General features: G+C 37.8%; 4 protein-coding genes, 1 non-coding gene and 1 pseudogene across 8 annotated transcripts; 4 read left to right on the forward strand and 2 right to left on the reverse strand.

The window, feature by feature from the left end:
- The first annotated feature begins 2614 nt into the window (after window positions 1-2614).
- Window positions 2615-4760, forward strand: LOC137737350 (PLASMODESMATA CALLOSE-BINDING PROTEIN 2). The gene is made up of 4 exons (XM_068476800.2): window positions 2615-2817; window positions 3128-3370; window positions 3475-3511; window positions 4130-4760. The coding sequence occupies exons 1-4, from the start codon at window positions 2766-2768 to the stop codon at window positions 4431-4433; spliced, it is 636 nt and encodes a 211-aa protein (XP_068332901.2). The 5' UTR covers window positions 2615-2765; the 3' UTR covers window positions 4434-4760.
- Window positions 4761-4997: 237 nt separating this feature from the next.
- LOC137737349 (alpha/beta hydrolase domain-containing protein VTE7) lies at window positions 4998-9108 on the reverse strand. 4 transcript variants are annotated; one of them, XR_015954974.1, is made up of 12 exons: window positions 8811-9108; window positions 8452-8546; window positions 8246-8343; window positions 8075-8124; window positions 7866-7961; window positions 7635-7724; window positions 7085-7177; window positions 6860-6955; window positions 6548-6613; window positions 6184-6341; window positions 5301-5456; window positions 4998-5183 (listed from the first exon to the last, which is right to left on the reverse strand). XR_015954974.1 is itself a non-coding variant. In XM_068476799.2 (11 exons), exons 1-10 carry the CDS (start codon window positions 8985-8987, stop codon window positions 6186-6188), a joined length of 1017 nt encoding a protein of 338 aa, XP_068332900.2. In that variant the 5' UTR covers window positions 8988-9107; the 3' UTR covers window positions 4998-5183; window positions 6184-6185. The 4 variants fall into 4 exon arrangements, 2 of the variants coding, with proteins under 2 accessions (XP_068332900.2, XP_088539130.1); XM_068476799.2 differs by lacking the exon at window positions 5301-5456 and having other exon boundaries at window positions 8811-9107; XM_088683004.1 differs by lacking the exons at window positions 4998-5183; window positions 5301-5456 and adding an exon at window positions 5902-6045 and having other exon boundaries at window positions 8811-9107.
- Window positions 9109-11254: 2146 nt separating this feature from the next.
- Window positions 11255-14605, forward strand: LOC137737676 (uncharacterized). The gene is made up of 8 exons (XM_068477219.2): window positions 11255-11488; window positions 12247-12355; window positions 12426-12493; window positions 12582-12641; window positions 12734-12892; window positions 13144-13290; window positions 13611-13934; window positions 14044-14605. The coding sequence occupies exons 1-8, from the start codon at window positions 11363-11365 to the stop codon at window positions 14173-14175; spliced, it is 1125 nt and encodes a 374-aa protein (XP_068333320.2). The 5' UTR covers window positions 11255-11362; the 3' UTR covers window positions 14176-14605.
- Window positions 14606-17818: 3213 nt separating this feature from the next.
- On the reverse strand, window positions 17819-17892 carry TRNAN-GUU (transfer RNA asparagine (anticodon GUU)). The gene has a single exon. It is a non-coding gene; the product is annotated as a tRNA-Asn (tRNA).
- A 120-nt stretch (window positions 17893-18012) lies between these two features.
- On the forward strand, window positions 18013-21212 carry LOC137738102 (LEAF RUST 10 DISEASE-RESISTANCE LOCUS RECEPTOR-LIKE PROTEIN KINASE-like 1.5). The gene is made up of 3 exons (XM_068477710.2): window positions 18013-20581; window positions 20677-20733; window positions 20962-21212. The coding sequence occupies exons 1-3, from the start codon at window positions 19759-19761 to the stop codon at window positions 21027-21029; spliced, it is 948 nt and encodes a 315-aa protein (XP_068333811.2). The 5' UTR covers window positions 18013-19758; the 3' UTR covers window positions 21030-21212.
- A 702-nt stretch (window positions 21213-21914) lies between these two features.
- On the forward strand, window positions 21915-22981 carry LOC137736728 (putative pectinesterase 11 pseudogene; annotated as a pseudogene).
- Window positions 22982-23430: the final 449 nt, after the last annotated feature.

Here is a 23430-nt window from a genome sequence, read left to right on the forward strand (position 1 = left end):
GACTCTCAAAAACTCTCCATAAAAGAATTGGGTGTTGCCTTATGAAAATCTAAGATATCCTTGAAAACTGTCTTCCAGTTGCTCGACGAATTATCTTTATGGACACTGGTTGGTTGGTTATTAGCCTCATGTCTTTGTACGCATTGTTATGTGCATCTGTCAATAGTTAACATCTGTCGGCATGCTCGCTAAAAAACTACTCACATCAGTCGACATGCTCACTCAGAAGTTGTTAACATCTAATGAGAGGAGTGCAAATAACCTCATGTCTACTAAGATATGAAATATCAAAGCACGTACTATTCTATGACAAAAAATTTTAGCCACCATACACGTTGTTTTTATTAACACTTTAAAAAATATTTCTTGAATCCGCCACTAATTCAAAGTACCTTTACGCCTATTATGTAGGCTTGCATTTGCATGACCCCCAATACAAAATCAAAATTGACTTTGCCTAAGCCTTTTCTTTGATGATTGGGTTAAAGTAATCCGTATCCATTAATGTTACGTGTCAATGTCGAGTTGCAAAGCACCGACATGGGGATAGCGTTAGAATGTTTCAGATAAATTTGCTGTGATGACTTTAGACAGCATGGGGTTATTTGCTTCTGTGCTGTTTGTTTACTGTACACTTTATTTGGGAATGTGTCATGACTCATGAGTGCCGTGGCGCCAACCCATTGGCTCTTTTAATATTTTATTTGAAATAGATAAGATGCTGACATGTGTATTGGGTTTGTGGTGAATGCGGAGGTGCAAGCCTTCAAGGTCAAGCATACGTCGGAATAAAATTCTGTTCGCGAAAATCAATCGTATTTGTTTATCGTATATTGTTAGGGTGTAAATTATTTAAAATTTAAAATTAAATATAAATAATACCTAACGAAAATTAACCGACAAACATGATTAATTATCTTTCGAATCTCTATAAAGAAGATCCGAAGAGGATCCTTGTCCGCATATGTCGACCAAAAGCCATTTTTTCTGCAATTTTTAAGGACAGAGAGAGGGGCTTAACCCACTTGAGAACTAGTAAATTATATTAGACTTAGGGCACATTTCATGTAGGACATATCACATGCTTAACTCATTTTGTATGAGTTGTTTGTCCACAAATTAGCCATTTTCAATAATTGTCGATATTTGAACTACATGTAAATCAATGATTAAAAGTCACCAACTTATAAGTTATAAGTAAATAATTACCGTTCATATTCTTTCCAAAAATAAATGTTGAGAAAATATTGATTGCGTCACCTACCGCATAACGCAACATACACACCATAAATTGTCACCCTTGCTTTGAATCTTAACGTGTTCCAACTACTATTCTTGTGTCGCCTTATGCGCTAGGCGTACCCTAAATCCCCTATTCGATTTTTAACTGTAAAAGGATGTGTTTGATGGAATTTTCAATATGACATGTGCATTTGTCACAACTTAACATATATTGGTCATAATTTCAGCATGCCAAGGTTTCGATGGGAAAGGAAAAGAGAAAAGGTTTTGGCTTTAGGAGATGGGATGATCCAACACGACAAATATATGCCTAACTTTTTAAGGTTTGTAGATGAAAACTTTCTCAACAAACTTTGAATCAAAGATGGAAAATTAAAGTAGCAAATTGTCAAAGATGGAAAATTAAAGTAGCAAATTGAATTCAACCGTATGTGATAGAGAAATTTACATTTTTTTTAACGTTATTGTAGTGCCTCAGACTAATAACGTTATATAATACGTAAAGCGAAAAACATTCAATGTAATGTTATTAATTCGAAATGTCATGAAAGCATAGGAAATCTTGAACTCCAAGAAGAAATAAAGTCAAAAGTGTGAATAGCCACCTCTCTCACAACAGAGATGCTGATGCAATGTGCCAAAATATGAGATGCTGATGCCTCATGCCCCAGTGCTAGCTTCACTGTGACAACACACAGCTAAAGAACCACGAGCGAGGACACAGAATTTGCCTCCACAGAACCATCTATCCCTCCATGGAACCACGAATGGTGGGGCCCCCCATCCCCATAGACTAGTACCAACTACCGAGTTCCCCAGTGCTAGCTCACTGTGACAACACAAGGCTAAAGAACCCTCTATCCCTTCATGGAACCTCTAAAGGCGGGCCCGGGTTGAGTTAAGTTGAATCCGGATCCTTGCAGGATTTTTTTTTGTGAGGATCACAGAAATTCGTTAATTGTGTTTGATTATCGTACATCGTACGATCAGAAATTATTTTAAATATTTTTATTTAAAATTATACATAAATAAAAAAACTAACCGTACAATGTACGATAAACAAACACGATTTACAAATTTATAAAATTCTCAACAAAAATGATCGGAGAAGATTCTGTTGGGGTTAAGTTTTGATCACCCAGGTCAGTTTAAGACCGTTTTGATGGTCTGGTCTTACACAACAGTTCGTGTACATGACAAAAGCTTCTGCATGCTCATCTACCCAGAACACTCTTTAAACAAATAAATATAAATATAAATGTAAATTACAGTACTAATTGAATAGCATTTCCCCACACAACGTAAAAAACAAATCTTAATTATATATAAAAAAAAGGTTTAAAAACCATATCACATACGCACACCCACCGTCCCTCTCATATTATTGCTTTGCCTACTAGAAAGTAGAAATTTCCAATCTCCCTTTGTCACAGCCCTCTCTCTCTCTCTCTCTCTCTCTCTCGCCACCCTCTCTGTTTCTTCTCTAGCTCAACCAGCGCTCTCTCTACAATCCTGCATCAATCATGGCTGCTTTAGTGTATATTGTGATCTTATTGGTCCTCACTGGCCACTCAAGTAAGCTCCTTTGATTATTATCCTCTGTTATATTTTTTTCTTAATTTCCCAATCTGACATGAGAAAACTACAAATCACGGCAATCCCTTTTTTCCAATCAAACAAAAACTCCTCCCAAATCATAAAGTTTCAATCTTTCTTTTGTTCTCTGTTTTTTTTCTTTTTTCTTTTTATGATAATTAAGGATTAGACGATATTAGCTCCTCGGAGCAGGACGATCACAAACCCGAAGAAAAAAGTTCATGAATTAATTAAAATGGTTTTAGTGTGAAGTAACAGATTTTCTGGGTTTTTTTTCTGGGATTTTTAGGTGCTACTTATTGCGTATGCAAAGATGGAGTCGGTGATGCAACACTTCAGAAGGCACTGGACTATGCCTGTGGAGCTGGAGCTGACTGCAATCCAATTCTCCAAAACGGTGCGTGTTACCAGCCCAACACCGTCAAAGATCACTGCAGCTATGCTGTCAACAGTTATTTCCAGAGGAAGGGTCAAACTGCGCAGAGCTGTGATTTTGCAGGTGCTGCTACTCAGAGCCCAACTGCTCCCAGTAGTAAGTTCATTCCTTCTGAATCTTTATTTTTACCATTTTTTTTTTCAAATTTTATTTATTTATAATAACATTCACTGATTTTAATTTTTCTGGTGATTTTCCAGCCGCAAGTTCGACATGTGTTTATCCTGCAAGTTCCAGGTAGGTGGCTGAGTTTTATTTCTGACATCTTTGCAAATTTATGAGCATTTTATCAATATATTTAAATGCAATTTTCCCCAGAATTTATTTTTCTCTTAAATGGTGGATTTGAAAAGGGTTTCTTGAATAAGCAACAACAGCTGCAAAAGTGATTTTGGATATTAGGGTTCATAATTAGCTTATTTGGAAAGTGATTAAGAAAAGTAGATCTACCTCTCCACCCTTAAGTTAATACTGTATTAGCTTGATCTGTTGTTTCAAGTCATAAAACAGTGAGCTGTCATGAAATAGATATATCTAAAAGTTCTGTTTCCCCTTTCGTCTTCATTTCATCTTATTGATTTAAACCAAGGTTACTGTTTAGGGGTTTCGAACTCGGGGGATATCTACGGAACTGGTTACAAACTTTTAATTAGAATTGGAAGACGAGAGGCGTACTAAGAAATCAATAAAGGATGGTAAACCGTAGTTTTTATATTGGTTTATCGTCGGTTTAACGTTCATAGTGTTTTATCTTTTTATTAAAAGTTTGTAACCGATTCTATTTACATTTATTTTCCTATGAACTTCAAAATTCGAGTGCATTATATTGACATGATTTTGTTCTGTTTTGTTCAGTCAAGCAGGAACTGGCACGCCAACCACAGGCACGCCAACCGGTACACCCACAAACGGCACACCCACCACCCCAACCACAGGCACACCAACCGGCACACCCACCACCCCAACCACGGGCACAACTCCAACCACCGGCACCGGCATCACAACTCCAGGCTCTCCGGCATCAGTGTTCGGAATAAGCCCCACGGGGAGTGGCACTGGAATTGACAACAGTGGCGGCACGGGTAACTTGGAAGCCGCAAACCGCCTCTTCTTCTCTCTAGCTTCGGCTCTGTGCTTCACAGCGGTTTTACTGATGTGAAGAGCTGAAGGTGGGGGGTGTAATTGGCGGGTAGGCATGTAAGTTTCGACATTTTGGTGGGTGGTTGTGTAGGGAAACATCTGCAGAGGCATAAAAATCCCATCAGGGTTTTTAATTTTTCTGGTTTCTGTGTTTTGCTTTCCTTGCTCCATTGTAAAAAAGCTGGGGAATTCGATTCCATTTTGAGTGGTGCTGCTGCTAGTGCTTATTGGGGGTAGGAATCTGATCTTCTCTTTCTTTTTAGATCTTCCCTTTTGTACATGTATAAGAGCCACTATTTTTTAATTTAATGGAACTACGCTCTACCCCTACCATTATTTCACCAAAGCGTCTCGCTGATCGCGTGACATGTTATCGAAAAGTACTAATAATACAAATAATGAATCCGGTTACATGCCGGATTTTGTTGCAATTTACAATTTTTTCGTTGGCCCCTATCACTTAGGTTAACAATCAATTTAGGTATCCTAATGGAGCCTGAACATTGTGTTTAAACTTAGGTTTCATGTGGCATAACTATGAGACAACATCGAGGCAATCGAATATGTCAATTTCAAGGACCCGTTTGATAATGTTTCATTTTCGTTTTTAGATTAAATAAGTTACCTAAGAATTATGAGTCGGAAATAAGCAAGAGTATACAGAAATAAAAAAAACGAGAGGTAAAATCATTGTGTTGTATTATATTCAGTACAGCACAGCACAGCAGATTTGTTGGAAACACGGTTAGAATCCACCAGCTTGTCAAAACTACAAAAAAACCAACGGACTAGAATTATTGAACTTGACGTGCATGGCCGATATAGTGGAAAACAATCCAAATAAATTAAAGTATGTAACATGTTTTTCAGGCTACAGAAGTCGGACCTTTGATAGATGAGGACTCGTGAACTACCCACCAAACAATATAAGCCACAAAACCACTTAAATTCTACGGATTTAAGGTTAAGTCAAGTTGCCGCAACAGTGTACTCTTCCTCGACGCTTAATTCCGAATTCTCCTTTGTTTAGCGCCGCTAAAATCTATTATGCAATTATTGCGGCAGAAAAGGATGAACAATCAAAGATTAATGACGCATTCGGAAATGCTTTTAAAATAATCGAAAGAATTTAAAAAAAAAATGTTTTTAGATTCTAAAAGCATTTGAAGTGCATTCGTGCTTTTTCAAGATTCCCTTATATTTTTACTAAGAATTGTTCCCAAAAATATTTTCACCAAAAGTGTTTTCATCCATTTTAAAAACACTTCCAAACGAGTCATAAAAGAAAAAACATCAAAATTACAAATTTAAGAAAAAACTTTGCACGGATGATTCCGGATGGTTAGTTCTGACTTCTGAAAGGAATCTGAAGGCCGTCCATACATATTTAAACATATGTGTGTCACTAACGCTAAGGTCAACAAATTGCACTCAGCTACTTTAAGACGATTCTTAACCACTAGGCATACACACGCAACTCCTTCTAGTTACATATGTAGCAGATAGTAATTGAAGATAAATCCTGATACAAAGTTACAATTACTGCCAGTAAAATGGATGCTTTTACATCCATGTTTGCATCTGGGGTTTGTTGCAAAGGATTCGTTTCTATATCCTACTAGTGACCTGAACTGTGAAGAGATGACACAATTCAGATCCCGGGAACCCGAATATATGTCTAAAAAGGTGCCAACTCCCCCCAGTTTGTAAAATATGTATGGCACGATATGAAATTGTGAATATCATTTAAGAGGAGATGGAAAGTAAACCTTCAAACTTGAGAAATACATTGGACTTCTTTGTACTGATCTTGTTGAACAAATTCCACAATCAACTTTGCAACAGAGCTTGGCTTTTCCACGTGAGGAAGGTGTCCGCATTCTGGTATTTGTCGTAAAATAGCATTTGGCAATTCGCAGTGGAGTCTCTGCAGCATACAATATAACAAACCACATGATTATCAACTGTATAGAATATACTCAAAAGGTCAAAAACACAAGGACAAGGAACATTGTGTTCTACCAACGTTTCCAATACCTGAACGGATTGTTTCAAGGTAAATTTGATCATAAATGGTATTTGTTTTCGTGTCATGATCTCTGTTTATCCCTATAGAAAGAATTAAAGTATTACCACTCCAAGCTTGCTGCTAATAATCTGGTCATCCTCACCCCATATGATAAGCGTCCTTTGCTTTACCTGTCAAACAGAATGTGGATAACATTATTAAACAATTCATGGGTTTTGGACATTCTATGAGTAGAGCGAACATCCAGCTGACTCAAACTAACGAAAGATTAATTGCATTTATTCCCCTTGGCAAGAGATTAAGGACTTATGTGAGTAAAGAATTTAAACCACAATCTCTTTCTCATTTTCCTTTTTTAATCATGTGAACGCCTGTTCATCTTGGCAGAAGAGATTATAAGCCCCACTCAGACGTACCTGTTCTATCTGGGCACTAACATTATAACCCCCACTCATCATGAAATCCACAGCTGCGTCCTCCCACCAAGGAAACAGACAATGCAAGCGGCCAATCTAAATAAATCGCAAGAAACACCAGAGTAAGATCTCTTCACCTTTAGAAGATCCTACAAGTACGGGAATATTTAACTGTAACATTCATCTATATAAATATTGCGTAAGTTTCGAAATAGAACCCCTTACATTAGTCCAATCTAAACTGGTAGCAAGTGATATGCCACTGAAGCATAAAAAGTTTGCATAGATGCGCAGCGGGAGACTCTTCAGTATATACACCTGGGCCAGAAAAGTGCCTGTCATCATTGTACTGATGACATCACATGCACATGCTCGTATAAACAGTCACAAGAATGTATCAAGAAAAATATTCATATGCTAAAGCAAAAGGATTATGAGATAATAAGCACTCATTTGGTTGATTTTAATAGGGATGGTTCAACTGGTTCATAAAGTTCAAGGGCATGACCAATACAGAGAAATTCAATGGAAATAGCAGCTTAATTAGGTCAGACTTAATCGTGACTGAATTAGATATCAAGGATACAGTTCAACTGAACATCACATAAAAAAGGGAGGCCCCAAAATAAATAAGATCATAAATGGCTTTTGAAATGAGCACAGAGTCACAGATATTATACCCTCGAAGAGCACATGGTCTTAACAGAAAGATGGTGAAAGTAACATGTAGACAAGAAGAAATTTGAGAAATTAGTGAGTTGAGCTAAACACTCACTCCAGCATAAGCTAACATTTTAGGCATGGTTGCTAGATTTCCCGTGCCTTCTGTGTACACACTTGCATCAACCAACACCAGCCTTTCGACCTGAAAACGTAAGCTGAAATTTTCAAACTTTCATGGAACACTGCAGACGCTAACAATCCTGTCCGATGCATCAGTTGTAATTTCTTTCCAAATGAATCTAAACTGCATAATTCTATGATAAAAAAAGGAGAGAGCACTTACAGCTTCTGGATGGCTGACTGCAAAGTCGATTACAACAGCAGCACCAAGGCTTGGTCCAACCAATATCATTGGCCTCTTAATGTAGGATTTCCAAAGCTGTCGCGAAATTTAAACAAAACATTGCTAGTCTGATCAACAATTCACAAAATTATCTTCATACAAAAATCAACTCCAATGACAAAAATGTGGTAAGAAATCATAAAATGTACCTGATAAAAATGCTCACGCTTAGAGACCACATTGCAGGAGCGAAGTCTTTCTATCACATGCGAAGCAAAAATTGCAAAAAAGGAAAGAAATTTATTAAAAAGGTATAAAACATAAACGTGAAAGCAATTAAACAAATCCCTTTCGGGTCTCAAGCAATTGAAGGAGCAAACCTAAATCGGAGAAACCCCAACCAAGAATGTCCACAGCCCAAGTCTCCAATCCCGCTTCCTCGAGCAATGGATAAGTATATCTCCATTCTAAACAGGAGCTGAATAATAAGAGGCAATGAACTCCAAAGGTTCATAAGAGAAAAAAACACAAATATCAAAAACAAAAATTTAATTTACTTTAACAATGGGAGTTATTAGTAAAAGACCTGTCAAAACCATGGAGAAGAACCACGGGACTCGTCTCGCTCCGCACCAATGGCTTCACACAACTACTCATCACACTATTCTCTCCAAAACTCACCTGCATTGATATTGGCAAGGCATCCATAGATATTAAACCTTACATTTTTAACAAGGCGAAGTTTTAAATTAATCGAATCTACGAGAAGTAAGATTGAAACTTGGGTGCAAGCCTGCAAGGGGACGGCCACACTGCTTAACAACTGACCTAAGTTCCTAACCCATGGAAATTAAACATTATTACCCAAAACAAAGTGGCTAAATTAAATACTACATTGATAACAGAAAACTGAAGAAATTGAAGGGAGAGCTAGGGTTAGCTTACGGGTAGCCTTTCAATTCGGGCGGCGAGCTTGCGGGCAAACGGGTCTTTTATCTTTTCGACCTCTTTGGGAAGGAAAGAAGGGAACCCGGCAGCGGCGGAGCGAACCCTGAACCGCCTTTTGATTTGGATTGTGCATTTCGCGGCAATGGGTGTGGAGCCTCCTGTAAGAGTTAGCATGTTGTGTCACCTGCGGGTGAGTTTAACATCCGGCGGAGGAAGAACGCCGCTTGCAGTGGTTTGTTTGGCTGTAGTATCGATACTCTTTATCCCGAGAAAGAGAAAGAGGATCGTCTGGGTGGTCTCTTTTGTGTTCGTGTGGCGGGAGCTTCTTGTGGATACGGTGCGTTTCACGTGTCGTTTGGAAATTACAATGAGAATTTATTAATTAAAATTTCCCTATTAGAATGTCACTCGATATTACAGTCTGCTGGTATTCCTCTTCATTTGGAAGTGGGAGATCTTAGATTTGAATCTCGTGAATGGCGAATTCAATACCAAATTAGGTTGTTCATTATGTGGCTTAGCCGTCTCCCTTTAGTGTAAAAATATTGATGTACTAAAAAAAAAAAAGACTAATGGTCCATTAATTAAAAATATGTGACTATTAGTCTCTTAACTCATCAAAACGTACATCTGTTGTCATTTTCGTCAACTTCAGAATAACTTCTGTCAAAACGACTAACGTATCATGCCAACCGAATCAAAAGGGGAAATATGAAAAACTAAATGAAAAAATTATAGCAATAACCCTCAACTTTAACCTAATTGTAGCAATGGTCATTCCACCATGTCTTATTTTGATGAAAGTTCTAACGGAATTGACGAAATGACTATAGTTACGCATTTTTATGAGTTCATGGACCAATAATCATATAATTCTAGTTGAAAAATTATTACTCCAATTGAACTAAAATTAAATGACCATTGCTATTATTATTTTTAAAAATAACATCAAAACAATCTCAAAACCAAGCAGAATGTGTTAGAAATAAAAGTTCAAATTATGCTGACCTACAACATCAAAAGTTCAACCGTATTCGTATACTAGCATTGCATACAGTGACATTGTTAATATTTTAATTCAGAGTGGGCTACAATAACTCTATTTTTTTTTTCGTCAGCCCAAAGTAAATAACATTAAATAAATGCTTTAATTTAGTTTCAACTAAGGTTTTTTTTTATGAGACAACCATTGTGGTTTGTTATGTACCTATTAGAAATGATAGGGTCTGTCTTGAGAATTTGAGGGCCCTAGGTGAATTTTTAAAATGGGGCTCTAAAATTCTCTGATTTTCGGTTTTTTGTACATTGATATATATATACATATATATAAAAGAATTCGCTAAATACATAAAAATTCTATTTCTACATCCAATATCATTAAAAATTAATATAAAAAAAGATAAATACACAAACATTACTTAAACATTACACGGCTCATGTTTTTAGATGCAAATGTACTAAATGTTTGTAGTCAAGAGTCTAAGATTGAGAGTGAAGAACGATAAAACTTGATGATCAATGGAGTAAAGAATAATAAAACTTGATTGATGAGTATAATAAATTCAACAACGCCAATTGTTTTTCTTGTGTTTTTTTTTCCGTAAAATCAACATCACACTAACGAATCGAATACTAAAACAATCCATCGAATAAAAAATTATTGAAAAGCAAAATATAAATTCAAAGTTTTGATTACATTAAAGTACAATCTTCAAACCCATGTTATAGTTGCTTTAAAAATTCGATAAAAATGGAGAGATTGGGAGGTTGAAAGAGAAAAAGATTGCAAGGGGACTTGAGTTTTATAACTTTATATGTATTTGGATATATGGATTAGGAGTTGGACAGATGGATTGGCAGTAAATTTGAAAAACAAGAAAATTTTAATGACTAAAAAAGGCATCTTTGTGTTTTGAACTCAACACCCCAAAGAAAAAGAAAGCTAAACATTTCCATTGTGCCAACAAATGAATAATGATATTTATTACTTTTTCTGTATTTATATGTTATTTACATGATATAAAAAAATTTTGAGGGTCCCTTCGAAGTGGGGGCCCTAGACAGGCATCTACTTGAGCTACCCTCAGAGTCGGGATTGAGAAATAAGTATGTCTTATTAATTCGAGGACGTGAGGCGTACTTAATGTGACCTCGGCATGATGATAAATCTCTAAACCCCTAAACATAATTCTTTATACAACAATCACTTTGCTTATCTAGAAAGCAACATTACAAAAACTAAAATATAAAAATATTTTTATAAAATTAAACGAAAATTAAACGTCCTTTTACTTTTTGCCTGTTAGGCGAGACCGCAAGAAAGCCGTTGCTACGGCGAAATCGCGCCAAACTTACACACGAATTTCGCGGAAACAACTCGACCACTTAACGATGCTCCACGTGTATTCACGCTTCATCAGACGGCCATTATTCATCAAGTCGATTCACATTTCCAATGCCGACTCAATTCACGCTCGAAATGCCCAAAAACAGAGACAAAGAGGAGAGAAAGAAAGCGTGAGAGCACAGACAGCGATCGAGAGAGAGCCATGGATCCAAACCAGCAGAGACCAGGAATTCCACCAAATCGCCCTCAGCCACCACCTCAAGGCGGCGGCGACTCCTCGGCCATTCTCTTTGTCCTCTTCGCTTTCCTCGCCATTTTTTTCGCCGTGGTAACCCCTCTCACACTTTATACTTTGCTCTCCGATTCAGAAGTACTAGGTCTTCTTTTTTTACTGCTAATTTGCTTTATATTTCTTCGATATTCGTTTGTTTCATCGCATTTTTAGGTTCTTTCTTCGAGCTTAATCCATCACTTGAATATGCAGTACTAACTCAATTGTTCATCAATTTGTCTCACTTTTAGGTTTTATTATGGTTAAGTAATTCCTCGATTTCAAGTATCATGTATCTGTTCTTGATTTCCACTGAATGCATATATTTGTGTTAAAGTATTAATTTCGGTTTTTTTACAGTTTCGTAATGCTTTCTTTTGTCATGTCATTAATGGTTATCTGTTTGCTAAGCATGATTGTGTGCATTAATCCTCTGTCTAATATTTGTATTAGTTGATTGAGAATTAGAGTTACGTGATATCCCAATAATGCATCGAATTGAAGGTTTTTTCTTGGAATTTTTCGTATTCAGCTACCTCAATTGTCTAATGTGGAAACTAAGATTGTTTCATTCATGGTATTGACTTGTAGAAGCAACTACCTCAAACAATTATGATTGTTAGTTGTAACATTTGGCTTAAGACACGTGTTCATAACGATTTGTTCAGGTTAATGGATGAAGCATGGGGAAATCCTCTGTAATGATAGTTGCAATAGACTTGGATTGTATTTTTGCTAAATATTATGATATGCTAGCCGGGGAACTTCGATTAGTATGCTAAATTCTTAAAACTGGGATGTCTTGATGTTTATAGACGGTTCTTCCAACATCATCAACTATATCAATTCTGCACCAAGTCCCAGAAGGTCATGTTGGAGTATATTGGAGAGGAGGCGCTCTTCTGAAGACAATTACAGATCCAGGTGATGTGCGTTGAGAAGTTGCTTGCATAGGGCCTTAACTTTGCCTGCTTCTCATTATTTCAAATTTCAGGTTTTCATCTCAAGCTGCCGCTGGTCACCCATTTTGAACCCGTTCAAGTGACCCTGCAGACTGATCAGGTAACTTTGGTAATCCATGTTTGGAAGATTGAAGATTCTGTCTTTCCATTCATTATAGTTTTGAAAGCTTCTGTTATCTACATTGTAGGTAAGGGATATTCCATGTGGTACAAAAGGGGGTGTCATGATCAATTTTGAGAAGATTGAGGTAAGGCTATGCGATATTATTCTTTAGTTTTGCGTGAAGTCTGATATCTAATATCCCCAATGTGCATGCACTAATTAGGATGCATTTTTCAGGTCGTAAATCGGCTTCGTAAGGAATTTGTGTATGAGACGCTTCTCAATTATGGCGTGCAATATGACAATACATGGATATATGACAAAATTCATCATGAGATCAATCAGTTCTGCAGCTCACATTCTCTTCAAGAAGTGTATATTGATGTGTTCGATCAGGTAAGGTGGAATGCAAATGAGTCTCACATTTTTTCATGTGTAGTATCTGTAGACTATATGCATCCTGTCCGATACATACATGAGTAGCATACATTTTTTTCTTCTCTTTGTAATGTAAACTGAGGGTTGCCGCTTCTGTTTCGAATAATTGTTTTAATGAGCTAGTTTGTTGTATTATATTTGTGGCTTGAATTCTGTTTTTAGTTATATCCAAAGTCTCAATCGTCTGTCAACAAAACATACTCTTTCAGATTGATGAACAGATGAAAGAAGCCCTTCAAGGTGACTGTACCCGCTATGCTCCAGGCATTGAAATCATCAATGTCCGTGTTACAAAGCCAACCATCCCGGAGAGTATAAGACGTAACTTTGAGCAAATGGAGGAGGAGCGCACCAAGGTAAAAGATAAAAAAGAGTTCATTGTATTATCCGTAATTCTGATGCAAACATTAAATGATTTGAACTATATATATTCTGATTTTTACTTCCTGCTTTTTAGATATTTTGTTGAATTACAATTTCGTGTCACAAAATTTGCCCAAATATTGAGATTTTTGTATCCAGTTTTACTCAAATTACTCTTCCCGTCTTCCAAGTACTTGATGCCCAAACATCGGATAGGCTTTAGAACAAAAAGTGTCATAAGATTTTTAGGCTACCCTTTCTTTAGTGTTATAGCATTCTTTGTTATATCATGACTGTTGGTGCTACTCTGTAGGTCTTAATTGCTATAGAGAGACAGAGAGTAGTGGAGAAAGAGGCAGAAACCAAGAAGAAGATGGCTATCAGTGAGGCTGAGAAGAACGCCAATGTCAGTAAGATTCTCATGGAACAAAAGTTGACGGAGAAGGACAGTGCCAGGAGGCAGCAGGAGATTGAAAATCAGATGTACACAGCTCGGGAAATGAGCCTTGCGGATGCTGATTTCTATAAAGTCATGAAGGAAGCTGAAGCAAACAAGTTGAAGCTTACTCCGCAGTTTCTTGAGCTTAAATTCATCGACGCCATTGCTGATAATACTAAGATTTTCTTCGGAGACAAGGTTGCTCTGTCTCTGTCTCTCTTTCTATATATATCTTTTATGTGCGCTTTTGTTACTTGTATTTGCGTGTTTGTACAAAACAGTACTCAGTAGTGAGTTTGCTGTGCAGGTTCCCAATATGATTCTGGATCAGAGGTTGCTGGGGAACTTCTTACAGGCTCCGACCGAGGTATCGAAAGAAGTGTCCGTGGAAGCTAACTCAGAAGCTGGTGAGGACAATCCAGGAGTCCAAACGGTCTGATGTAATTCCTATTCCTCGAGTTTGGATAGGTACATAACACACATAACACAATAGTGAGAAAGAAACTAGACTTTTGCAGCAAAATTTGTTTTGATTTTTCTCTGCGGTTAAATGTCCGCATTTGATTCGTTATTTGCTTCTTAGGCCTCGTTTGGTGCGTTGGCCTGAACATGAGGTGCCACTAGTATGGTACCTTATTTGCACACTTAACAAGGTAATGTATGAGTGATAATGATAGTGTATAGGGTATTGGGTTTTTATTCGTGCAATACTGGTTTGAAACTCCACTCTTTTAAATGATTGTAATAGTTTCGAAAATGATAGCATAGAGGGTGTTGGTTTTCACTCATGCGTAATTGGTTCGAAACTCCCTTTCACTAAATTATTGTAATAGTTTCGAAAATTATAGTGTAGAGTGTGTTGATTTTTACTCATGCGTTAATGATTTGAAACTCTTTTACTCTAAATTATCGTAATAGATTTCGAACTAAATTAAAAAAAAAAAAAATGGAGTGACAATGATAGACATGGTGAAAAGTCATATCAAAGCATACGAATTTAGCAACCATTGAAGTGACATATATCGAAATTTTGCCTATGGTACGTTGATGTATGTCTTGTGAGTGGTTAGATTGTAATGTGCAGATTAACGTATGTAAACTCAGTCATCCAAAGAAGTGATAAATCTTGAGGAATGAGAATTTTCTTCGGATTCTCTTTATGAGAATTTTAGGAATTCTCACATTTTAGATTTTAGTTGTTTATCGTACATCGTGCAGTTAGTTTTTATTAGGTATTATTTTTATTTAATTATAAATAAAAAATTCAAATAATTTTTTATTACACGATGTACGATAAATAATTAAAATGTAAGAAACTTTAACATTCCAACCGTTTGGATTGGGATGGGATCCAAATCCCATCCCTGAGATCTTCTAATTTTTTTTTAAGTGCTACTGTTTATACAGACGCATGTCCTGGCAGTTTTGTTATTGGAAAATTCCAATTTGGGATGGAATTTGACGCGTAACGACAAAGTGTCTGCAGAATGCGGGTGTTAATATGAACTTTTGTGAAGATGTAGCATGCCACGTGCTGGCTACTTGTAAAATGTTCTTGCTTTTATGTAATTATCGAAAACGATGCTTTATCCACCATATTCGCAGCTGTGGGAAGTCTGATTTGAAAGAAAGTAATTAGAACTAGATGCGTCAACTTTAAATTTTTTTTTTTTTTTTAAGATTAAACATTTGTTGCCGAATCAGTTATGTGTATCTTTATAAGAAGTATTTTAAGTTTTTTTTTTTTATAATTAATTTGTATTAAAAAAATATTTTTAATCATTTTAAAAGCAGTTTAAAACCAGCTCATAAATGTGTAACTAAATCTTTAAAAAGTAACAAATATTTAGTCTTCATAATTAAAAAATGAAGCGCTTGTATTAAAAAGTTATTTTTATTTCTATTCAATAAGATACATTTGGATAGGAATAATTGTACATTGTACATTTTCCGTGCTCGAAGTCTTTCTACTCTAAAACACCTTGAATTTTAATTGAAAATCCAAGTGATTCACGAAGAAGCATATGACACGTACTTCTCTAGAAAATGCTTCTACAAGCCAAATTTTTATATCAAACACCGTTAAAATGTTTTTAGTTATTAGACAATGTTTTTAATCCTAAGTAGGCCGTGAGTAGAATACTAAGGTCATCCCCAACCAAATGAGGATCAAATGGCTCCCTTTAACCTTATAACCTTGCAAGAAATTATATTTTAATGAACAATGACATCTCATATTTTAGGGAGATTATATTTACACATTCCAAATTACTTCTCACACACTCTTTTTATTTTTTAATATTTATTTATCAAGTGCTATTGGTGTGTAGAAAATATTAAAAAAAATAAAAAGGTGTAGAAGAAGTAATTTGGGGTGTGTGAATATAATTTCTCTATTTTATATCATCTCCAATTAAGGGCGCCATAGGCTAAATATAGCCTTTTGACAAAAAGTCATCTCCCACTGAGAGAGCCAAAAGGTCATAGATTAAACATAATTTATTGTTTTAATTGAATTAATATGATTAATTAAATTAAATTACCATATTAAAATAAAGTTTTTGAACATATTTTGAGTGTCACTTGTCGCCAAATGAATAAGTCTCTGGATTTCTTATCTTTATATAATCTCAATAATTTTTTTAATAGAATTTCGAGTAACACGTGTCGCTAACGTGAGTAACTCTCCATATTTCTTATCTTTGTGTAATCTTAATAAATTTTCGAATATGATTTTGAGTGACACGTGTCGCTAAAGTCAGTAACTCTCCAGATTTCTTATCTTTATGTAATCTTAATAATTTTTTTTGATAGGAAGATAAATGGGCGCAGATGAGACGAGAAGATGAGGAGTCCGATGAAGAAGATGAAGCATAGCGCAATACAACGTATATGGAAGCAATGGCTGGGGTCATGGCGTGTGAGGAAATTGAAGAACAACCTCAATGGGGTAGCTCTGTTGGTAGTCACTCATATAAACCACAAAATAGAGAGATCGTGCATGAGACTCTGATGAACAACTACTTCAACTCCAACTTGGTGTACACAAAAGAGGATTTCAAACATCGCTTCTGGATGAGGCATCGTGTATTCGAGCATTTACTTCATGATGTCTAACATGTCAATACATACTTTTGACAAAAGATGGATAAAGCATGCCGCCATGGTTTCTCACCTCATCAAAAGGTTACTATTGCACTCCGAATGCTGGCCTATGCCTCTCCAACTTATGTGAAAATATATGATGGGCCTAATTTGCTTTTAGATCCAATAACTGGTGATATCTCTTTAGATGAGTACATAAGGTGTCATAGGACGATATGTTCGCGTGCCACAAACAAGTACCTACAACAGGATCTATTCCACATCTTTGGGCCAAAAGAACAATTGAGTAAACGTTTAAGTTTTATGTTCTTAAATGTTTTGTTTAATGTTGTTTAAGTTTGAATATCTCCCCTAAGTAGTACTAGGGTGGAGATTGTGTTGTTTTCCATCTTGAAGAACAACTTTTGTAGTTCCGTGGATTTAGTGGAGTAGTGCTTTCATAGAACTTATAGGACTTTTTGGACGTACGAGTCTAAACACCTTCACTTGTTTAAGAACTAGCCTTGACACTATATTCCAAGACCCATCTACAAGCCCTACAAAGAGCTTCGTCTTCTTTTCGAGTCCAAGCCATTCCTTTCACTGCAGATGTGGTCATTTGAAAATTATTGAAAAAATAGAATGTGAAGAATTGAAATAAAATGAGGTAAGATAGTGTGGAATGATGAAAAGTATGCGAGAAATGGTGTAGGAATGACTTAGCTATTTATCGGAAAAAATTTTAATTTTTTTTTCAAATTCGTCCACAAAAAAAAAAAAAAAAAAAAATCAAATTCCAACAGTAACCAGACGATAACATGACATTAACTAGCTAGCATCATATTAACGCCAGGTAGCCATTGACATTCAAATGCCCTGGCAAAATGTCAAGTTGACACCGGAGGGCTGAACGGTTAACTTAAAAGGGAACAACGCTTTTAATCCTAAGCAGGCCGTGAGTAGAATAGCGTTTAACTTAAAAAGGGAAATAAAAACAGCGCTAGAAGGAGGGTTCGAACCTCCGACCTTGTGGTTAACAGCCACACGCTCTAACCAGCTGAGCTATTCCAGCAATTGAGAGTGTGTTCTACATACAAATATTTACATTTTGACTAAACAGCAGTAATGTAGAGCTGAAAACCAAATTCAAGTTCCTGGAGATTACCACAGCACGAGGAAGAAGAGAAAGTTTGAATCTTTGGAATTTGGAATTTGAAGTTTGGAATTTGGATGAGAGAATGTGGAGAAAACTAGAAGCTCTCACTCTCCTTCTCCTCCTTCCACACAGAAGAGGAAGAGCCTTCTCCTCAACATCTGAAATCCCAACCCTCTACTCCTTCCACCAACCTTCAATCTTTGCCTGCAAGAGGGCCCCACCTCCCTCCTCCCTCCAATCCCACAGCGACCTCCCAACCCCGCCGCCCGAAACCCTGACCCCCGACCATATCGCCGCCCTCGAGACCGCCCTCCACAAGTCCCTCATAACCCACAACACTGATGCGGCCTGGAAGTCCTTCAAGACCGTCACCGGCACCTCCGCCTTCCCCAGTAAGTCGCTCACCAATTCTCTGATTACCCATTTGTCCTCACTCGGGGACATTCACAATCTCAAGAGGGCTTTTGCCACCACTGTTTATGTTGTGGAAAAAACCCAGGGTTTTTGGATTTTAGAACTGTTGGGTTTGTGCTGGATGCTATGAAGTGTGCCAAACTGCTGCCCCTGCTTTTGCTTTTGTTAAATGCATGTTCAAGAACCGGTTTTTCTTGCCGTTTAGTGTGTTGGGCAATGTACTTGTTGAGATCAGCAGGGAAAATGGTAACTTTGTCGCGTTCTTACGGGTTTTTGAAGAGAATTGTAGGATTGCTTTGGATGAGAAGTTGGAGTTTATGAAACCGGTTTGGCTGCTTGTAATGCGGCGTTGGAGGGGTGTTGTCGTGAGCTTGAATCGTTGAGTGATGCCAAAAAAGCTGTTGAAACGATTGCGGTTTTGCGGGTTGGGCCTGATGAGTCGAGTTTTGGCTTTCTTGCTCATTTGTATGCATTGAAGGGTCTTGAGGAGAAAACTGAGTTAGAGGGGTTGATGGGTGGGTTTGGTTTTTCGGATAAAAAGGTGTTTCGGAGCAGTTTGATTAATGTCTATGTTAAGTGATGGAGATGGCGAATGTTTGAATTTGGCTGAAGAAACTCACAAGGCCCACATTGGTATCCAAGTACATAAATTTCACTACTTTTTTTTTCCAAATCATCTTAGTTTCTGTGTAATTCTTTGCCAAAATAATGGCGGAATATTAATATGATTTTAAGCAATCGACGAGCAGTTCAGATGCACACTTGCTTTGATTTATTGCTGTGGGATCACCTTCAGTCCTCTGTTCATTTTCATACTGCATTTGCATGTGCTGGTAGCAGTGTCAAACGCTGTGAAAGCAATCAGCATCGTCCTTGGTGGGGCTGACATACCGCGTTAGATTGGTAAGCCGAAACAGAAACTTGTTCACACACTCGAGCACCTTCTCTTGTACTATTCTGGAGTTGATTTCCCTCCTTGTCTACATTCTTTTGAAAATGGGAGTTATAACGAAAAATTCTCGTTACTGTTCATTTTTAACGAAAAATACATCATTCTTTAAAAAAATCACTTTTGATACTATTCACTTACAATATTGTTTGTCGTTTTAAAATTCAAAATTTTCAAACCATTTTCTTTGTTTTTTTTTTTTTTGAAAATGCATATTGCTTTATAGCTAGAACCCACAAGAAAACAGAGGCTCTGCTTTTTAGGAAGAAAAATTAGGAAGGGCACCGAAAAGAACACTTTCTTCTGTGCTTGTTGACAAATAAAACTTTATCATGTGAAAGTTGAAACTCTTCTTGCATTAGTGTGCTCTCGTTTCTTCATTTGAAGATCTCCAACTCCTCCAAAACCCTTCTTCTCCTATGCCGCCGTCGGCCTCAGAAACCCTACTTCTCATCACCATTTTCTTCTTGCTTCCTCTCGACACCCTCTCATCCGTCATCCACGCAGGCCATGCCATCCCTCTCACCGGTATGTGTGAGGACGCATGCGGTGCAATCCCAGTAAAGTTCCCATTTGGTACCGGATTTGGTTGCGGCCACCCTGAATTTGTCAGATACATCAAATGCAGCTCAGGAACACTGCAATTCTCCACCGGAACGGGCATCTACACCATTTCCTCCATAGACTACAATAGCAGCACCATCATTGTCACAGATCCACTCATGTCAACATGTTCCTCCATGCAAAATTCAGGTAGTTTTAGCTTGGACAAGTCCAGTCCTTTCACTATAGGAGAGCAAAACATCTTCGTTTTGCTCGGCTGCTCAACGACATCCCCGGTGTTTGATCCAAACGAAGACTTGTGTGACACTGGATCCGGCACCCGGGTGTGTAGAGGTTTGTACTCTTGCAAGGGGGTGGCCGGCATTGGACTGCCACAGAATGCGCCGATTTCCACCTGTTGTGTTTATGATTCTGAACTCGTGGTTGGCTCAGGTTATGCATTGGATCTTCCAAAGCTCCAGTGCTCTTCTTATACATCAGTTTACGAGTTTGGAGACGAAGGCGATCCGACGAAATGGAAATTTGGGATTTCTTTGCAATATAATGATTCTTACCACACAAATAAATGCAAGGATTGTGAAACAAGTGGAGGGATTTGTGGATTTGCTGGTTTGGATCAGTCATTTGCTTGTATTTGCAGGAGTGGTGTTAACACCACCACAAATTGTTTTGGGCGAGGTCAGTAATTAATTATTGCAATTATTAGGAGATTTAGTTCAATTAAACTAATTAATTATCACCGATTAATGCTCTTGAACTTCTGATATGATTAGGGTATGCTTGGAGTGGGGCAGTGGAACTGGATTTTCAAGTTAACACCATTATTGGAGGTACCTTTTTTGACTTTCTTTGTTTGATGTTTGTCACCTTTCCTCACAAAAAGTCTCTCTTTTGGCAAAGCATTTATCATTACTGTCAGCTTCTCTCGTTATTTGCGTAATTATGCAACGTTCCTCTCACAATAACTCGTCACAACTCACGGTCATGTAAGAGGCGACGACGACAGATTTGTATACAACCGTTATATGCGAGAACTTTACCTCAATTTTTGGTTGCAGGACTTTTGCTCTCGTGGGCGTTGCTATTTATATATAATCAGCAGATAGAGCTTCAAGACCTGCTGTAGTTACTTTTGGGGAAGACAGTAGGGATATGGATGGCACCTGTAATATTTATTTACATATGCAATTTGTTTGTTCATCGTCTAGATATTGAATTGATGTAATCTCACGTCCTTCCTGGTTCCTACGAAGGAATTTGACCAAAAAATGCAAACTTAAAATCCATTACGCTTTCAGCGGTTCTTTTACTCTTCCTTTGAAAAAAGTCTGTCCTGGATCCGACTATATGCCCACGTCATCCATCCGACCATCTCTGGGCCCGTCACCATCCGAGTCCGACCGCCGCTCCCCCCTTAGCTGGGACAGAAAGAAGGCGGAGAGACAATTGCATAAAATAAAAGGAGTAGAAATAAATCGGTTGTGTTTTAAATGTTTTTTATGTCCCCATTCACGTTTGGAGAGTAGTAGGTAGAAAGCACACCTATCAAATCTGGTAGCTTTGCTTGAAATGCAGGGCATTAACAAAGCTAATTGGAAGATAAGTGAGTGAAAGGTTCATTATCGCTTACCATAAGCTTCTAAGTACGTCTTATGTCCTTAGGTTAATCGGAAAAATTTCGCCCCACCCGCCCCGATTAGCAAATCATCACCTTGAAGTTACACAAACCATTCCTCTTTTATCTTTGCAATATTCCTACAAGAACATGGAATCTTAAAATACTCCTCCCTAATTTGGGATCTTTAATATTCCCATCTGAATTTGGAATCCAAATTCATCAAGAAAAAGTTAGATACTACCTGAAATTGGTTGTCCTAATTCCTCAAGTAAAACCTAATTTCCTACTTCCACCTGCATGCATGCGAACACTATATAATAACGACATCAGCTGTTGTCAACATTCACATCACTATTCATCGTTGTCGATCAATCCAACACAAAGCTCCTAATTCAGACACAAAGTGCTTCTCTCTTACCACGATGGCCAACGGTTTTACTTCTACGAAGTTCTTTCTCATTGCTCTTTTACTCTATACTTTCACCGCCGTTACCTCTCAAGTTGCAACCACAAATAATTATGCGTCTGACGAAGCCATTCTCATAACCGTGGACCAGTCCGGCAAAGGAGATTACTGGAAAATACAAGACGCCATTGATGCCGTGCCGTCAAATAATGTGGAGAATGTGTACATTGCAGTTAAACCTGGAACTTACACTGAAAAAATTTGGGTGCCTGCAGATAAGCCATTTATTACGATAGCCGGCGCGGGGCCGGGCGAGACGATAATAACATGGAGTCAGGGCGGGGAGATATACGACACTCCAACCTTCACCGTCCTGGCCTCTGATTTTACTGGACGAACCCTCACAATTCAGAACACGTACGGAAAAGGAGCTCGAGCAGTGGCACTTAGGGCTTCCGGAGATAGGGCAGCATTCTACGATTGCAGTATCAAGTCGTATCAAGACACCCTACTTTCCGAAAACGGCAAGCAGTACTACAGCAACTGCTACATCGAAGGAGCCGTCGACTTCATATTCGGAAGCTCAGCCGCCCTTTTCCAGAACTGCCACTTGCACTCGACTGCGGATGAGGTCGGATTCATAACCGCCCACCGGAGGGACAACGCTTCAGAGAACTTGGGCTTCAGTTTCGTGGGGTGCAAGATAAGCGGCTTATCAAAGACAACCCTAGGACGGCCATGGAGCCCCTATTCCAGGGTTATCTTTTCCCTTACGCACATGTCGAATGTCGTGGCGCCGCAAGGTTGGGACGACTGGGGTCGGTCGCCCGAAGAACTGAGTACTGTCTACTTCGGACAGTACAGATGTTGGGGACCGGGAGCCGATACGTCGCAGAGAGTTAAGTGGGCCCGGGAACTTACGTTCCAAGAGGCTGCGCCGCTTATGACGAGTGGCTTCATTGGTGGCAGATACTGGTTAAGGCAAGCTCCGACCAGGTTCAATAGTATAAGTGCACTCCGTTCTTCAAATGTCACGGCTGCCGGAAATAACTGAAGTTTTGTAATAATTCACAAAGAAAATGAAAAACACGGAGTAGGTTGTGGTACATATTTGTATTAAGTTTGAAGTGTTTTTTTCTTCACTAAACTGTGATGTTATTAAGGGCTCACATGTGAATTGAATTTTATATTGGATGTGATTATAAGTGTTTTAGTCGTTAGATTTGATTCCCACAGCTGTTTAAAATATCTATTTTTATAGTTCATTACCACAGCTGCAACATAATAGTGATACTCTAAACGGTTCATTACCATTTTTAAAACAGTGAGAGATTAAGCTAATTAATCGGGAATATTAGTGATTAATCATGCTAATTAACCTGTTTTAATTTCCTATCCAATTAGAACGTGCTGTGTACGTTATGTGGTAGCTCAGTGCACCTGCTATATATTACCTTATTTTTTCATATTTTCTAGATTTCCTTCAATATTTAATACCTAAAC

The sequence above is a fragment of the Pyrus communis genome, chromosome 13 (genome assembly GCF_041283825.1).
Source record: "Pyrus communis isolate YQ-2024b chromosome 13, ASM4128382v1, whole genome shotgun sequence".
Taxonomy (NCBI): Eukaryota; Viridiplantae; Streptophyta; class Magnoliopsida; order Rosales; family Rosaceae; genus Pyrus; species Pyrus communis.

Coding starts and splice junctions, on each gene's coding strand:
- LOC137737349 (XM_068476799.2), bottom strand. CDS start 8,987: ATGCTAACTCTTACAGGAGGCTCCACACCCATTGCCGCGAAATGCACA. Junction 8,547..8,810: donor CCCGAATTGAAAGGCTACCC/GTAAGCTAACCC, acceptor ATATCAATGCAG/GTGAGTTTTGGAGAGAATAG. Junction 7,178..7,634: donor AAATGTTAGCTTATGCTGGA/GTGAGTGTTTAG, acceptor TTTCTGGCCCAG/GTGTATATACTGAAGAGTCT.
- LOC137738102 (XM_068477710.2), top strand. CDS start 19,759: ATGCCGCCGTCGGCCTCAGAAACCCTACTTCTCATCACCATTTTCTTC. Junction 20,582..20,676: donor CACAAATTGTTTTGGGCGAG/GTCAGTAATTAA, acceptor TGATATGATTAG/GGTATGCTTGGAGTGGGGCA. Junction 20,734..20,961: donor AGTTAACACCATTATTGGAG/GTACCTTTTTTG, acceptor TTTTGGTTGCAG/GACTTTTGCTCTCGTGGGCG.
- LOC137737350 (XM_068476800.2), top strand. CDS start 2,766: ATGGCTGCTTTAGTGTATATTGTGATCTTATTGGTCCTCACTGGCCAC. Junction 3,371..3,474: donor GAGCCCAACTGCTCCCAGTA/GTAAGTTCATTC, acceptor GTGATTTTCCAG/CCGCAAGTTCGACATGTGTT. Junction 3,512..4,129: donor GTTTATCCTGCAAGTTCCAG/GTAGGTGGCTGA, acceptor TGTTTTGTTCAG/TCAAGCAGGAACTGGCACGC.
- LOC137737676 (XM_068477219.2), top strand. CDS start 11,363: ATGGATCCAAACCAGCAGAGACCAGGAATTCCACCAAATCGCCCTCAG. Junction 11,489..12,246: donor TCGCCATTTTTTTCGCCGTG/GTAACCCCTCTC, acceptor TGATGTTTATAG/ACGGTTCTTCCAACATCATC. Junction 12,356..12,425: donor GAAGACAATTACAGATCCAG/GTGATGTGCGTT, acceptor TTCAAATTTCAG/GTTTTCATCTCAAGCTGCCG.